At 39.9% G+C, this 18408-nt stretch overlaps 1 protein-coding gene across 6 annotated transcripts in view; it reads right to left on the minus strand.

Moving 5' to 3' along the window:
* AKAP6 (A-kinase anchoring protein 6) overlaps positions 1–18408 on the minus strand; it is a 244900-nt gene that overhangs the window by 12954 nt on the left and 213538 nt on the right. For all 6 annotated transcript variants that reach the window (XM_083505275.1, XM_083505274.1, XM_083505273.1 and 3 more), the window contains one exon: positions 11792–12007. In XM_083505275.1, coding sequence (XP_083361401.1) covers positions 11792–12007 — 216 coding nt within the window. The remainder of the gene's footprint in view (positions 1–11791; positions 12008–18408) is intronic.

The following is an 18408-nucleotide window of genomic DNA, read 5'->3' on the forward strand; positions in this document are numbered from 1 at the left end:
CTTTCGCTTACACTAGTTGACAGCTCTGAACGACTGGATAAACCATTGTGGAAATGAAGCAAAATGAATGAAAGAAGCCATCCCCCACTTCTAAGAATGTATGAACCACAATGAAAAACAAAAATGATTTTGTATTTGAAAAATGCCAGCATGCCAGTTACTTCTTCTGAGGGAAGTAATCATGTTTACAGTGCCCGTTTCACCTCTGCAGCCCTCATGTTTTTGTTCTAAATGGGTCTCCTTGTGTTGCAGCCAAACAGAGAGCTATCCTCTTTGCACAACACCTACACCTCATCATTAATAAGCAGCAACAACTGTAAAAGGACATTCACGCTGCAACATTTTTGGGTCCACAAATGTGTATAAATACAGCGCTTTACTATGGCTCTCTAGAGGCAAGAGCAATTAGATTCATATACTTACTGTAATTAAAGTTAAAGCAGAAGCTAATTAGCAATGTTGTGTTTACTTTTCTTTAAAGAAAATAAAGATCCTAGAGTCAGACACACAATATATATATTTTTAAATTTAATGATTGCAGGTACCCACAACAATAATTCAGTCCTTATATTAGTTTCTTCGCTTGTTCATAGCCCTTCCTAGCATCTGTTGGTAGAAAATGTGATGGAAATCACTCTAGCTTTAAAGGGAAGTAGAGGAGTCATTTTTATGCTGTGAGATACGACAAGGTATATGTTCTCCATTTCCCCCCTAAATCAATTTTCTTATTGAAAATAATTAGCCTTTTGAGCTCATGACAAAGCATGGCTCCAAACTTGTATTGAGCTTTAAGACAGGACAGTGGTCTGTCTAGGGCAGGGGTCTGCAACCTTTAAGACAAAAAGAGCCACTTGGACCCGTTTCCGAAGAAAAAAAAAACACCTGGGAGCCGCAAAACCATTGTGACATTTAAAGCATGCGCGCCGCTGCCCTCTGATCTGACAGCGGGCGGGAAGGTGACGTTGGGACGGTGCGTGACTAACGCACGCACCGTCCCCATGCGACATCACAGCCAGTACAGCGCCCGCCACAGTGGGGAGTGTCGGGGCGCACAATGCACCTCCTCCCCTCGCTAGTATCCGCCCCGGAGCCGCAGCAAAGGTGTAAAAGAGCCACATGCGGCTCCGGAGCCGCAGGTTGCAGACCCCTGGTCTAGGGTCAGTGTTGTCTGTACTATACTAGTTAGGTTTCAGACAGGAGTCTTTCCTAGTCCAAGGATTAAGCTTTGGGCTTCCTTCATCCTAAGTATGTGTTCCACCCCCAAACTATACCCACATCCTTGTGAAAGGTCAATTAAGAATGCTAGGGTCAGATGTCTGTAAACATAGTTGGATAGCACCATCAACCACAGCAGGGTGTCCACAACCCATGTGGTCTCAGTAAAGGATCTGATTTTGTGCAACTAATAGTGATCCTTCATCCATTGCATTGAGGCACATCTTATAATAAGAAACACAAAGATAAAAGGGCATTTGAGCAGCAACTGGAAATGCTGTGATGTTCAATATGCAAACCTAAGGAAGAGAAAATCCCATTTCCTTGTCTATTTGGAAAGAATTTGATGGGCCATTAGCTGGGTTCCCTGTTCCATTGATTGTCCGTCCCCCACTCCTCAACATCCCCAATATCCACAGTTGAAAAAGCAAAGGCAGCTTAATTTTCAACTTATATTTCTTTCACATGAATCAAGAGAAAACCTGGGACATTAAAACACCATTTATAGTATTGTAACCAGTGCTGGAGGAAGGGTAAGGTTATCAGACGTCCACGTTCCCCGGGGACAGTCCCCGGATTTACAAATCAGTCCCCTGACAAAATCCATCTATTTAATAGGAAGTTGAAAAGTGTCCCTGGATTCATTGAAAAAAATCTGGTAACCTTAAGGAAGAGGGTGTGGGGTGTATGGTCTGCCCCGGGTGTCATCACTGAGGGGGGAGGTGACAAAATGACAAAAATATGAGTTTTAAATAATAATAATAATAATAAAAATTTGGGTTCATGAAACTTTTTAGTTCAGTCAACAAATGTAATGAAATGCGGCTGGCACTGGGTTCCACACTGCGGGGGCCAGCACTTACTGCGGGGCCTGCAGCGTGCCCAAGCCATGTGTCTCTCCTGGGAGTGATGTGGAGGAGGAGGAGTTGGGATTGGATATCCCGCTTTATCACTACCCTAAGGAGTCTCAAAGCGGCTAACATTCTCCTTTCCCTTCCTCCCCCACAACAAACACTCTGTGAGGTGAGTGGGGCTGAGAGACTTCAAAGAAGTGTGACTGGCCCAAGGTCACCCAGCAGCTGCATGTGGAGGAGCGGAGACGTGAACTCGGTTCACCAGATTACGAGACTACCGCTCTTAACCACTACACCACACTTGTGTGGTGGTCTGGGCGCCTGCAGGCTCCGCAGTGTGGGGCTTGTGTCTGCTCACCGCCTCTTTCTCAGCTGCTCTCCAGCTGAGGGGGAGGTGGCGGAGAGGCTTGATGCAGTGCGCCCTGCCCCCATGGGTGGCTCACCCCACCCCCAGCTGCAGGACGCACGTGCCGCACTGGGCACCCAAGCGGCTAGCTACACCACTGATTGTAACCCCCATTGACTAAAACACAGCAACCCACATCTGGCTAAAATGGAAGAATAGGGAGCTTCCTGTTTGATTGCAGAATTTGTTTGATACTGCTGTAAACTGATTTTTCAGGGGCACATGGAGCTGTACAGGAAAGGTATGGGTAGAAAACCCTTTTTGCATGAAAAGAACTCTGCTCATGCTTCTCTGATTCCAACTAGTAATTTCTTGCAAGATACAGTTTGTCACCAGAATGATTCATTCCAGGGCTCCAAGCATAAAGGTCTGAACTGGGAATTATGTGGCGCGATGACAAAATCAATTTATCCATCTACTACCCTTTTTGGATCCTAGCCCATGTCAGAGACTCATTTGGTTAAGCTTTAAAGCCCCTTGCAAATGTTCAAGGGAAGGAACTTTCATAATTGCCTACTGCAGAAAAAAACACCACACATGGGTGTACTGTTTAAAATTTTGGTCACTTAAACAATTCAAAGAAAACTTCACAATTTCCACAAATTGCGTGGGGCGTACCCATTTAAGTAAGTACTGGGTCTTAAGCACTGTTAACACTCTGACTTCAAAAAAGGAAGGACTGTGGAAAACAGTGGTTACTTTCTGGTCTATCACATTTTAAATCACTTTAAGTGACAATCACTGGTTTACGCGTCAAATCGTATAGGAAGAGGGGATTTATTTGTGTTGATAACATCTGGAAACACAGCACATTTTATTGGAAGTTGCTTTTGCTGCTCTATAGTTTGCTTTTCATCTGTCAAGGGGTTACATGACAGGTATGTATGCGTTTGTGTGTTCAAGCTTCAATGTCATTTTGGTCTCAACATTGCTTCAGGTGCAATATATTCATTCCCCCTTCTAAACAAGTACAATAAAGGATATTCACAGGAAGAAAATGCAACAACAAAAAACAACCACCACCAAACAAGATAGCTAGATGTGCCTTAAAAACACATTTATGAATGACCAGTTGTTCAAGAATGTGAAGGGGGTATATCGTATTCAAATGTGTATCCTATCAACAGGTAGGTAGCCGTGTTGGTCTGTCGTAGTCGAAATAAAATAATAATAATAAAAATTCTTCCAGTAGCACCTTAGAGACCAACTAAGTTTGTTATTGGTATGAACTTATATCTGAAGAAGTGTGCATGCACACGAAAGCTCATACCAATAACAAACTTAGTTGGTCTCTAAGGTGCTACTGGAAGGATTTTTAAAATTTTTAAATTTTGTTTATCCTATCAACAGCAATGCAACACGTAAATATCCTCACACGGGGATGGATTCAGACTTTGCTTTCTGTGAAAATAAAAATCTACAAAGGAGCCTGCTTATGTACCCCAATCTCCTTGGTGGAACAAAAGAGGGTCAGTTGTATGACTAAGATAGTATTCTGAGGCCAGTTATCATAGTTCTTTCTTTTTCCATGTTATCTTAATTACCTTGTAAGCCTGAAGGCAGAGCCATATTGCTTGTTTCAGGTGCTTGCCGTATTGCTTATAGAAACTGCTTGTATATATATTTTTTAAGGTTGCCTTCCATCTTGCAATTGCTCTAAGTGTGCTCTAAGTGTGGAACTGCAAAATATAGGGGCCAGGAGCTAACACTACTTATGAAAAAAAACTGACGAGCAACAAGAGCTTGGGCTTGAATACATCCCTCTGCTTGCAAGCAAGTGATTTTGGTCATAGAAATGACCAAAATCGCACAGCAGTTCCAGCACTTCAACCCCCAATGCTATAATTGTAGCGAAACACACACACACACACACACACACACACACACACACACACACACACACGGCCTATGAGGTGCAATATGTCTATAGCAAATGAGGCACTAACAGCTAATAGCAACAGGGGAGACAAATATCAGTATTAATGGCACTGATACAATTTCCCACTATCTAAGTGTATCAGGTCTGTGTGTGCACTAAATGCGATGTATTTTTGTACAATCTGTAGCATTCTGGCGATATGTTCATGGCTCCTAGTTCCACGATGAATTACAGCGTTTCCCCCCCCTAATAGTAATAATAACAGTACTACTACTAATAATTTTGAACTGCAAAATTTCGGCATCTTTCAACATTGCTGAGTAAACTGACTGCATAAGCGATGACTCCATAAACTTTAGGAACTCATTTATTATGTTGCTAGATCAGACACTGCATTTATTCACACAGTGCATCTATAAAACTGAGCTTTCATTAGAGTCATGGGGAGGCCCAAGCCTCTTTCTCTTCACTTGAGAAGGTGAAGCTCAAGAAGATAATTAAGCATGAAACAATGAGGAGGCTTGCTGGGTAAGCAGTAGTGTGAAAACAGTTACTCCTCACAAAAGAGGGGAAATTAGCTGGCTGGATAAAAGAGGAAGTGTCAGACTGGAAGACTGGAAGGAGGACTCTGCCAGCATAAGCGGGGAGAGCTCGATGCATCATTAATGCCATTTTTTTAACACAAGCTCCACAGCTGTCCAAGTCCAAACACATTCAAATGCCACACATTCAGAGAAATGAATATGCCGGGTTGAAATTATTTCCCTTAAACTTCCCATGTTCATCTTTCACTCGTTGCAGCCAACTGCCAAATGTAGCAGGCTCTCAGTGGAGCATCTTTGTTTACAGAGTCAGTGCAAACAGAGCCTTCTAAAGAGATTCAGTGTCCTCATTATATTATAACAAACACATCATTTTTTTACATTGTAAACACCAATATTTCCAGGAACAGAAAGTTTGGTTTGATTTTGATGCTTTCAAACTGTGCAGTTTCATTTGTGATGTGCTGTTTCCTTTCAAAACTTCCCTTCTCCAGAACAGTGTTCCCTGAAGCAGCCAGGGTTTTTTTTTCTTTTTTTGGCAGAGGTTCAGGTGCACACAGTGCCAAAAGAAATAGAATAAACAAACACTGCTTAATGCAGCTGGCTAGGTAATTTACATATTACTGCACACCAAATATGGAGACCTGAATATGGATTAGAACTCCTGTGATGATACAAATGCTGTATAGATAAAGAAAATGAAAAATTCTACATAACCATCAATTTACCTTTCTCGGGAGTGACATTTTTCTGTGAAATATATATAGAAACACATAGGCACATTAAAATATATATGGGGAAATAGGTAAACTGTAGATGTTTCTGTATATGCTTATGTCAGTCCATCCATCTAATTACACACACACACACACACACACACACACACTTAGGCAACAATACACAATTCTTATTTAGGCATCCTCTCTCAAAAGTGTCTTTTTTCCATAGACAAATGCTAAAGTGCAAAGAAAATAAATATCAAATTAGCTAACATATGCTGGACTGTTTTGGCATATTATAATGTCACAATAATTCTAAGTGTTTACTTGATGCAAACTTAGCTAGATGCTAAGATGTCCTACTATGCTAGGCAATGGAAGTGAAAATACAGGAACCATTTACTCATGTTTTAGTACACTGGTATCTGCTTTCAGAAGTAAGAGCTTCAAAGTATCCTCAATTTTGTTGTTTATGTTTAAACATACTGTGAGCATACCCCTTGGCACAGATTAAAATCAAAACTGAAGTTATACAACTGAGATCAATAGAACTCACTCCAAAGCAAGTGTGTGGGAAGGTAGCAGTTTTTCTAGCAAAATTCAAAATCAGAGACATTCAAAACTGTAATTCAAAACAGTTAAACTGAAAATTAGAACCTATGACCTTTTATGCAGGTATTGCTATCTAACGGACTCTCTCACAGTATTAACAAACAATAGACTACAAAAACAGAGACTCCTACAGTCTAAATAAATGCAGTGAAGTCTCATTTATAGATAAATCATTGTCAGCATTATAGAGAAATGTCATTGTTATTTAGGCTGCAATCCTAACCCCACTTATCTAGGAGTAAATACATTAGAATTCAATAGGATTTAGTTCTGAGTAGACTTGGTCAGAACTGTGCTGTTAATTTAGTATATGTGTGTATATATAGATATATAAATTGAATCAATTTTATCTTCCTGCTTATTTAAAAATGTAACACCCTGTACTGTTTTCTCCATAAAAACTGAAAGTAACAGGTATACCAATGGGATAATTCAGCATTTTAAATCCAGTTAGGATTAACAATAATTGGTGAAACTGGTACACCTGCATCAGGACCACCGGACACCTTCATCTGCCCCACCTGCAACAAAACATCTCTCTCTCATATCGGTCTCTACAGCCATAGCAGGCGCTGTAACTCTCCAATGGTTTGACTTAGCCCCAAAGGTGCACTCTTCTTCCATTGTCTCCCAAGACAGACAGATGCCAACAAAATATACTTAAAATGTGGGATAGTAGTCATTGCAGTAGTAGCAGTAGTCAAAGGTTTAAAATAAGGTCACAAAAAGGTAAATGAAAAGAATTCAAACATTTTATAGACAAACATTCTGATCCAGAATGATATATAAATTAATAGAAAAAAGTTTCTTGTGGATCAACTCTACTGTGGGCAAAACAGGGTTCTGAGGTTAGAAAGAAACCGCTCTCTCATATTTAAAGTGTTTCTTTGCCCCTCCCTGAAAAAATCCTGTGGACACACATGCTCGCGGAAGGCTTATATCAAGTATCTGGTATTAATGAAACATAAATGGAGCAAGTAATTTCCACAGGATGCTGACTGTGTTTTCTTTCCTGGTTTTCACACCAGCTTGCAGAATGAGGTCTATAGTAAATTCTTATGCTACTTCTTTTGCCATTTGTTCTTGCCTCACAAAATAATTATTTAGTTCACAATTAGGCCATTTCAGATGCCAAGTGCTGTTAGTATTGAGTGGTGATGTGTATCAAAACAACAATGTGATAACTTCTGCATCATTCTTCTATAGGTGATTTTTCAACATGTGTAATGAGCATCATGCTATTGATTATTTTTTTAAGGCATTTCACCAATGGGAAAGGCAGAGAACAAGGACACTTCATTGAGGGCCAACTTTATGAACAACTGTTTTCTTTCCCTAAAAGTGTCAGGGAAGCACAAAAGAAGAAGTGGATGAGGATATCAGCTTAGCAGGAATGCAGCATTTTAGCACATTTTTGTTTCCAGGTTTGCTTTCCATTCATTAAAAAGAATCTGGATTTTTTCCCAACCTCCTCTCAAATGGTACTTTCAGCAACCTCTTTGACTCCTAAGAATAAGCATCCAAGAAAAAGGCTTCTGGAAAGCAAATGCTTGGTGTTTTGTTTTTTTTAAAGTGAGCTGTCTCACCACTGTAGATTTTTCCAAGTTCTTACAACTCTAATTAAAATGTGGTAATTGGTTATGTTACCTCAATTACCATGATGCATGGACATTGATGCAGAGTGACACCAATTGAATCCCTTGGGTGTTATACCCTAAGGCCATCCCATTTATTGTGGCCTTATTATTTTCAATTATGTGGCTGGATGTACAGCATACTTTCAAAGCCAATGCACATGGGAATTGAGCTGGACACATAGTACAGTGTACTTACAGAAGCGTTCGGCAGCAGAGGAAAATTTGCATGATGGAAAGGAAGCATTTCTCAAATCCACATGAATAATCTAAGTCAGAAATATTGCAGAGAGCCAGGAACAGACTTCAATCAGGCAGGCATCCCAAACCTAAATTACAGTGGTGCCCCGCAAGAAGAATGCCTCGCAAGACAAAAAACTCGCTAGACGAAAGGTTTTTCCGTTCGCGATTTGCCTCGCAAGACGAATTTCCCCTATGGGCTTGCTTCGCAAGACGAAAACGTCTCGCGACTTTTTTTTCTTTGACTAAAAACAAAGACATGTTTTGTTTATAAAGTTAATTTATTTTCCCTTAAATTTTTGAACTGCTCTTTACAGTATGTGTGACTTTAAAGAGCAGTTAATAAACTGTTGTTGTACCAAATTTGGCTTTGTTTGGACTTTTTTTGACCATAGGAACGCATTAATTGATTTTCAATGCATTCCTATGGGATTTCGTGCTTCGCAAGACGAAAAATTCGCTAAACAACAAAAATTGCGGAACGAATTAATTTCGTCTTGCGGGGCACCACTGTATACCAACTCAAAATGTGGCAACTAACAGCTTCTTCAGTTGTGGGGGGGGGGGGAACAGTGGCCTCTTATATGTGACAGATTTCAAGGCAAGGACAGTGAAATCACAGATAATGAATTGAAAAGAACAACAGCCTGTCTTTTGGAAGAGCTGTTTTGCCTAAACCCTCATTTGTAGCCCTGGCAATTCTGCTTATATGAGCAGCTTCTACAAGGAGAAGGTTTTTCCTGGGAATGGAGCGGGGCCAGGGGAAACCACTCAGACCTGGGTCTAGAAAGCATTGATCAAGTGGAAAACTGCTTGGACCTGAGCTTCCTAGGTATGGGACAAGCAGAACTGTGGACGAGCTGTCAATCTTTTTGTTGGCAGCTGTGACCATGAGTGTATTTTTACTAGCTTAGGTTGGTTAACCAACTGCTTCTGTTCCTAGGGATGAATACTATGGTTACATCCAAACTGGATGACTATAACAAGCACTAAACAGGGCCGCCTTTGAAAAGGGTCTGGACACTTCTGCTGGGACAGAATTTGGGTAGAGCCGCTACTAGGAGAACATTACACCAAAACCACATCCATGCCATACATTTAAAGCACTATTATACAGCTTTCCCACCATGGCTTTCCCCAATGAATTCTGGGAACTTTAGTTTGTTTAGGATACTGATAGCTGTTAGGCGAGCCCTATTTCCCTCTCTGAGTTACAGTTCCCAAAGTTCCCTGGGAAGAAGGATTGATTGTTAAACCACTCCTGGAATTCCATTTCAGTCTGAATTATTCACAAATCCTTTTCACTTAATCAAATGAATGAATTAAATGAAATAAACTTTATGCAAATAGACTTGACACATGACTGGATGGGGAAAGTGTATTGGGGATTGCTCTAGAATTTTAAGGAAAAACCACAGCAATTCACTGCCAGATTTCATATTGACATACACCGACACTTTGAGAAACAATCTTCTGCTATCAGTCCTAGAGAAACTTTATGTTTTGGGGGAAACTGTGGATATTGTAAAAAGGCAGCAAAAAGTTCTTTTAAAAGGCTACTAAAAATATATATCTCCAAGCTCTTTACAAATAATTTCAACATAACCCCCGATCATTAATAATAGGTTGCCATTAGGGACCAAGAAAAGGAAAATGGTCAAAGGAAAATGTTGATAGATGTATTAAAAGAACAGAAGATGGAAGCAACTCCTGAACTTCCGTAACACATCTAATCAACCAGGCAAGCATTTGCACTGTCAATGACTCTTGCCAACACCGAGTCTGATGCCATCAGAGATGTAAACACATCCCATTTGTTTTCATATATTACAGTATATTGTGGACAACCTCAAATAAAAAAAAACTATATACTTGTTTCCCGGGGATACCATTCATGTGCCAAGACTGGCACACCATCAAGTGCAGAGAGATAGGCAAAGAAGAGAAAGCAATCTTGGGATCGGCCCAAGAAATGACTACACAGGAACTGAATGAAAGGAAATGTTGTAGCATGCCAGCTTGGAATTGGGAGACGGCAGGGGAGGGAGAGAAAAAGAATGCAAGAGAGACTAGCTAATTTCAGTTCCAACTACAGCATCCTGATTCTAAGAACTCTTTTTATCATCTAAGAAAATGGTAGATTTGGAAACTAGCCCTGTTTTCATATGGAATGCATATGTTCGTAGTAAGAGGCCTCCCCAAAATGAAAAATAAAACCTATATGGAGAGTTCTTAATGGCTGCCATTTCTCACCAGTTGCATTCCCTACCAGGTGAAATGTAATTCAGTCCAGCAAAGAAGTCTAGGTTACCCCAGGCAAAGTGGGAACAAAGCAGTGTGGAGCTTGTGAAGTTCTCTGGCATCCTGACATCAAGAAAACACACAGTGCTTTTACACTCCCCCTACCTCACCTCCCGATCGATTCCGATCCAAATAGAGCCACAAGACTACTTCACTCCTGCTGCAAGAGCAGCACTAGCCTTTAATTAGCACGTAGCAGCTTATTTAGAGGAACTGCAGCTAAACCCAGCAGCAGCAGCTCGCATGGCAAAGATGAGAGTAGCTCCGGCTGCAGTGGCGCTTTTACACGTGTGTTCAGCAGCCTGCAGAGCTTTTTCACAGTTGTCACTTGCCTCTGCTTCAGGCAAAAGAGAACAGTCGGCACCAGAAGGTGAAAAAGTGAGAGCACAACACAAGAAAAACAATACAGCTTTTTGCCAACTGCTGCTATTTTAAGAGGAATAAAGCTTCTGGATCAGATGGGCAGTCTCTGCACCACTACCCTGTAAAGAAAGGACCAGGGCAAGGTCCTGATTTGGCTCTAATAGAGGGATGGGGCCCAACAAAGGCACCAACACCCTGTGGTGTTCTATTTATGTCATGAGCTCCTTTAGGAATGCTGCTAAAAAGCGAGACACTTTTCAATCTGTCTGTTGCAAGCAATGTCAGAATTCCACAGGTCTTCAACGAAAGGTTGGACGAGCATGTATTGAGGATGCTTTAAATATTGGATAGCTTGTCTCAGGACAGGCTGAAGTAGATTACATGTGGAACAATTCCAACTTTAATATTTTGAACCCATACAAAACACTTATTTCCATAATAAAAAAATTCCTTCCAATAGCTCCTTAGAGACCAACTAATTTTGTTATTGGTATGAGCTTTCGTGTGCATGCACACTTCTTCAGGTACCATTATTTCCATAGTACTTATTCCATGCTCTCTAACTTTGTTTGGCAATAAGGTTGGAATTGATGGGCTAAAGCACATAGATGCAGACTAGTGCTGGACAAACGGGATGTTCAGAATAAGTCCAGGGGCTGCTTTATAGAGATCTAGACAAATGATTGAAGTGTATCATATTACAAACAACAATACATGTTTTGGTCTAATTCAGAAAACCACTGACTACCCTTATCTGCCATTTATTTCAATTCCACAAAATCCATTCAGTGCCTTAAAAGGGTCAGAATCTATGTGTTTAAAAACAGAACTCGAGTTTGTGCAACGTGTTCATAGCCCATTAATCAGTTGGTTCCATTGACAGGATCATTATATGTTTGGGGAGAAAGGTTCAGAAGCACCTTCAGTGAAGATATCAAGAGGAACAAGGAAGGATTTTAAGGTGCTGGGAAAATGCCCCACGTGAATGCATTGGAAGGGAAGGAACATCAAGTAGGTGTCACTTACGGAATGCTTTGCCAACTTCTTCTGCAGTCTAGTTTGCCACTGGACAGCTTGCATGACGATGGCTTCCCACCTCCTTTCAAGATTTACAATTATCAGCTGCATTGACTGGTGATCTGCGTTCAGGTTACAGGTATCCTGGTCATTAAGGAGGTGCTGGCACAAACGCAACACTGAGCCCACGCCTCGGCGTCTCTGTTTAATTTCGCAGCAGAGGGACTGTGGACAGAAGAATGGTCAGTGTCAATGCACTTTATAAGTATAAGTATAGGTATAAGTATAAGTATAAGAATTCAGCAGTCACTTGCAGAGTCCAGTGTTGTTGCTGCTTTAAGAATATTATGCAACACCATACCTTATAGCAGGGGTTCCAAAACTGTGGTCCATGGAGCACCAGTTCATGAACTTCATTCAGGTGCTCTGCAGCGCATGAGCATTCAAATTCATATTTGTATTTGTACTGCTTATTTATTATCACCCCTCCCCCCAAAAAGCCCCTCCATGAACAAACCAGGTAGGCAGTCAAGAGCCCCAGCACTTCCCTAATTCAACAAACAAACAAACAAACAAACAAACAAACAAACAAACAAACAAACAGGATGAGAACTAAACGGCCTCGGCCCTGTATACCTGAAGGAGCGTCTCCACCCCCATCGTTCAGCCTGGACACTGAGACCCAGCGCCGAGGGCCTTCTGGCAGTTCCCTCATTGTGAAAAGTGAGATTACAGGGAACCAGACATAGGGCCTTCTTGGTAGTGGCACCCGCCCTGTGGAACGCCTTCCCTTCATATGTGAAGGAAATAAGTAGCTATCTTATCTTTAAAAGACATCTGAAGGCAGCCCTGTTTAGGGAAGTTTTTAATATTTAATGCTGTATTGTTTTTAACATTTGATTGGAAGCCGCCCAGAGTGGCTGGGGAAACTCAGCCAGATGGGCGGGGTATAAATAAATTATTATTATTATTATTATTATTATTATTATTATTATTATTATTATTATTATTATTATTATTAATCCCTCTCCTCTCCCAATTTTCTCACAATGTGCAACAGCCCAGATTTAGCCTTCCTACAAAGAGAAGTTAACACTGCAGCCAATGCCAGAGCAGGAAAAGACAGCAAAATCAATGCAACAGCAAATGTATCTTCCTACACCACTACCACACACACACACACACACACTTTCCAGCAGACAGCAAAGCAAGCCAAGAGGAAGCCCCAGCACTTCTTCCCTTCCCCCTTTCCAAAAGGCAAGTTGTCAAACGTATTGAATGCCAAAAATACAAGTGTCTAAAAATAAAATAAAATCTGAGCCCCCTCTTGAGCTTGAGGCTCCAGGCCAAATGGTCTTCCCCACCCCTGATAAGTCCTCTCCATATGAAACACATATAGTACTGAAATTTAGAAACTATCAGTAGAATTTACCAAGACACCTTTTTAAAATCAACACCGCAAACATATAGGAATATTGAAACACTACCATATATAAAAGACAAAGGGTTGGCAAAACATGGGCCATATTAGGATCAACCAAGGTTCACAAGGCAGGGTACCAGCTTTTGAATTACCGGTACATGCAACTCTTCCCTGGTCTGAGTGTTTGTAGGCTCTAATAAAGGTATGATTTCAGCACTTCCACAACTCTCTGAATTTTGGTATAACGGGCCAGCAAAACTTTTGAACAGTTCCATATGTTATAGATTTAAATATTTTGAAGTTGATTGCATCGGAAAGATGTGGGATAACAGAGACATTTCAACTTGTAATTGAACCAAGGAAACATTTTCTTTCTTTCTTACAGTTTTCACACACCCGTGTCCCTCTGTTGCAAAAAAAGAACACAAGAAGAGCCCTGCTGGAACAATCCAAAACGCTATCTAGTTCATCATCCGTGTCATGGGCCCTTTGGCTCCATCAGGATCTGGCATGGTTTGGCAGCTCAAGATGAAGACGGTGGAGAAGCAGGTGGAGGGCTGGAAGTGTGGCAACCAGGGATGGAGGTGGGAGGTCCTCCCTGCTAACTGTTGGAACATTTTTGTAGCTTCCATTAAAATATGAACCTCTTGGCCTACTCATGTACCTTAGAATCTGGATTTTTGGACCTTATGCTTGCTGCTGAGCCTGAATAAAGATCTCTTTCTTACTTGCAAGTTGCATTTTGTTTTTGTTGTGTTTTGGGACCTGACAATCCTGTTCTTACAGTGACCAGCCAGATGTTTATAGAGAGTCCAAAAGGAGGACCTTAGTTCAGCAGTGTTTGCCCCACTTGTGACCCCCCCCAGCAACAGGTAGCCAACAATGGAGGTAGAACAAAGCCACCATGACGAGTAGCTAGTTCTCTTTATTCTGATCTGTCTGCCCTATGGTTTCCTTTGTTTCTGTGCTGTTCTGAGCAAATCTGCAGTCAACATTACAGTGTGTTAAGTGCTTTTTGAAGAGAGACACCAAAGGGAAAATGCCACCACAAGTGTCTAGGAAGATGTATTCTTCAGCCTAGCCCCCCTCCCCTGCTCCCACACACTGTGTTTCCTTCACTGAGTTGCTGTGGATCTAGTATCTTCTACCATATTAGAGCACGGAAGACTTCTTCACATTCAGGAGCTTACTAGGCAATTTAAATTGTGCACCGTGAAAACATCTGTTTCTCTCTGCAGGATGCTACAGATGAAAGTACATAACCCCATGAGAAAAATCTAAGCTATCACCCTAGCATTTTAGGTTTCCTTTTAGGGAAAATTTGGTAGCAGCGGGATGGGGGTAGGGAATTACAGTTAATAAGAAAAGCCTTGTGAAAAATATCTGAGCTGTTTAGAGATGCTGGTAACTGAAAAACATGGACTTCTTTAGGTGCAACCTCATAACTGACACTGCTGTTTCCAAGAGGAAAAGCTAAATATTGCCATTGTTTAAAAATAATAGTAAGATTGCACTTAAATACATTTTCTGCATAAGAAAAGTAGCTCTCCCTCTGAAAGTTTTCTGTTTCCTAACCAGTGGAAAGCTGAATTCCTAAAGCAAAACAATGGTGTTAATGTCTAATATCTATATGTATACATACCTTTTTATGCCTTTGGGTAAAGGGGAAGTTGATTGTTAAACTGAAAGTCTTCAACAACAAAAATATGATTATATCCATAATATAGCTGGATTGCTTACTAATCAGCTTGCACTTCCACAATTTGAGTGTTCTAGCAGTTAACAGATTGCTTATTAATGAACAAGGGTAAACAAGACAATGCAATCTCATTTAAAATGGGTGTTTTAATGCCTAAAAGTATTTGTGTTCAAAATGTTAATCCCAATAAGATGTCATTAGAAGATGTCTTAAAATGATTAAGTGCATTTCATTGTAAAGTAACACTGCACAGTTTATCAGCAGGTGGACATTTTATACAGATGTTCTACTTATTAATAAAATGTGTCCTATAACTGTTTCAATTGCCTAACTCTTATAATAGCCAAAATCCCATTATTTCTGGAATGAGGGAACACTCTCCCCTTAATATCTCTGAATTTTAAGTAAGTTGAATGATAAATTTCAAAACCACTATTTATGCCAAAATATACCCACAAACTATTATTCAATTTATAGCTGGAATGCATTTTCTAATGTTTCTTAAACCTGCCTGTATTTACTTTCCTGAAGTGTATTGCTAAAAATTCTCCAGGAACACAAAGGTAATATCAAAGGTAGAAGCGACTGCAACTTCCTCATTCAGCATTTTACATCACAAATTTGCATACTAGCAAATCAAATGTTGCTTCAACCAATGAAACGTTGGCGATACTTCCAAGCTCCCCAATCAACACATGCAAGGCTGCCCCATTCTTCCTAATTTTTCTGCCTTGCACAGAGCTGTGTTCACTTCAGAACTGAAAATGTTGCTAAAACCTTACTGAGACTGGGACCTCCTGACCTGTAACAAAGCTGCTTGAGGGGATTGTGGGCAAGGGGTTCATAAATGGTTCCAACAAGTGATTTTTTCTGGGGGGGGGAATACAGGGGTTCGCATACCCCTAAACATTTCGTGAATCTAAGTTTGGCCTCACTGAGGGGCAATATTTCAATATGAATAGGAAAATGAGAGTACCCCTAAACATTTTTTTAAAAGAAAAAAAGCACTGGTTCCAACCAACCAATGCTGTCCATCATCAGCTTCTACTGTGAGTCTTTTCAGAATCAGACACTGGAGAGGTAGAGATGCGCCTGAGTAAAAAAGTTGCATTCTCACCTGGACATTAGAAGATTTAATATAGAGGTAAATTTCTGTAAGACTGCAGCCTAAGGCTGTTTCATAGTCTCTAATAGACTGGTCCCTGTACGAAGTCTAGAAATGATTTTTTAGGAGACTGGACAGTGCAGTTAGAAAACCAGGATGTATAGGTTCCATACTAATTCCATGTTCTTTTATGACCAGTTATCTTGATAACATCTACATCTATAAAACTGACTGTTAATGAAAGCTTTCCATAAGATTCTTGAGCATGTTTCTAATTCTTCCTGCTGGCTTGGTGAGCCCCATGTATTAAAAATTACTGTAGATGCACTCTGTAAATGATGAAAAAATAAAGTTTTCCATTAGAGACTTGAAAAGAACAACTAGCAATAAGTTATCTCTCATAATAATAATACGACCAAATGCCACATACTAGAAGTGAATGATGGCTTATAATCTTCTAAAGAAAACACTGACAAATCTGGCTGTTTTTTTAAACTGATTCCAAACTTAAAAGAAAATGTTGCCTAAAATAATCGCTGAGCTCAGTTTCTGGTGGTGGAACCTAATCTATATAAAGCTAAATATTCTATAAGCATGCAGTGAAGTGCAAAAAACAGCCACTGAAAAATGACATGATTAAATGGCACAACATGCAATCATTTGCTTTCAATTATATCAATGTATCTTCTTCCTTCCGAGGAGTCAGGCAGAAATATTGTTTTTTAAATGCCTCTATTAAATTGGGCACCAATAATAAAATAGATGAGAGTCCTAATAAGCTCATTTGCGTAACATACATCATACACTACAAAACTATTCTCTCCAAACAGCTTTGCTCCTACATTTGTCTCCTGATTGTCATCCATCTTGCCTATATTACAAGGGTGTTTTTAAAGGCATACTGCTGCTTTCATGGCCATTCATTGGAAACCCTTTGTACAACTTTCCTGATTAACCTTAGTGAGGATCTTTGATGCTAATTATGGGTGGGGGGGGGAGTTTGGATATAATACACTTGCCGTCAGATTTTATTAGGGTGACGGTCGAAGGAAAATCTCAGACTGACATTTTGGAAATATCATCTAATTGCAAGTCAGAAACATAGAATGACAGTTTAAAATAGATTATGAGTTCTTTCAAAATAGGGCACTGGTTCCCTTCATTTAAAAACAATACCTTTTATACTATTATCCACCCAATTGCTGCAATGAGCATCTCCCTTGCCAAGATTCCTTTTTAAGAGTGTGGCATCTCACTGACAAGTTTGGAAATGGCATGTGACATTTATTATTAAAAATATCCACACTTCTAATCAAGAACTTATTTTCCTTTTCACTCTACTTACATGTGAAAAATACAAGTGCCATCAAACAAATTTCTTTTAAGTACGTTTCGATTGTTTAGGAAATTCTGCTTGACTCATTGGTATGCAACCTGACTGACTTTGGCATAACTACTCCTGTCAAATTATGGGCTTTGAAATATACATACAAATACATTATCTTTAAATTACTTGAAAACAATTAAATTTCTCGCCTTGCTAGCCAATGAGTAGCACCTGTATTTATTCCAGCTTGACTCCAGCAGTACAGTATAATAAATAAGTCAAATAATAAGCGCAGAATTTATGCCTCTTTACATGTTTTTTGCCTATAAAGCTATGATTATCTAAGCATGACATTTTTTAATTTCTTGGTGCCACTCCTTATGCTGGGTTAAGAACTTTAAAAAATGTTTGTTCTTTTAAAAATGTGGTTCAGGGTGCTGCTATTTAATCCCTGTCCCTGTGTAATTAGTAATGCATAGTATACTTCTTTTCCTAAATTAAAAACACTATTAAAATTCCAGTCATATAAAACAATATGAAAATTAAGTTATTCTGAAAGGAAATTATAATAGGTTACAGATTGCTTATATCATTACTGAAATGCTGGCATCTATCACAATGCCTCCCTGGAATAAAAAATGTGGGTTTGGCAATAATCTCTTAAAACATAGCCATTATTTTAAAGCTTCTGCTATCCCAAGTCGAAACTAGCTGGCAGATACAGGAAGATTTTAGGAGAATGGAAAGTATTGGGGTAAGGGATTAAAACAACAACAACTATTTAGATCCATCTTACTACTTGATAAACAAATTGTATGTATTGTTCTACCAGGTGTAACATTCCAGTTTTCTCCACAGGTTTCTTTTTATAAAATTAATATTTGGTAGGCACCTTCATTGTACTGTTTTTGATATCTGCAAAAAAACTTTTTTGTTTAAACAAGCTGGGTGGCACTGTGGGTTAAACCACAGAGCCTAGGACTTGCTGATCAGAAGGTTGGCGGTTTGAATCCCCGCGACGGGCTGAGCTCCTGTTGCTTGGTCCCTGCTCCTGCCAACCTAGCAGTTCGAA

The sequence above is a fragment of the Podarcis liolepis genome (genome assembly GCF_965112155.1).
Source record: "Podarcis liolepis genome assembly, chromosome: 1".
Lineage (NCBI taxonomy): Eukaryota > Metazoa > Chordata > Lepidosauria > Squamata > Lacertidae > Podarcis > Podarcis liolepis.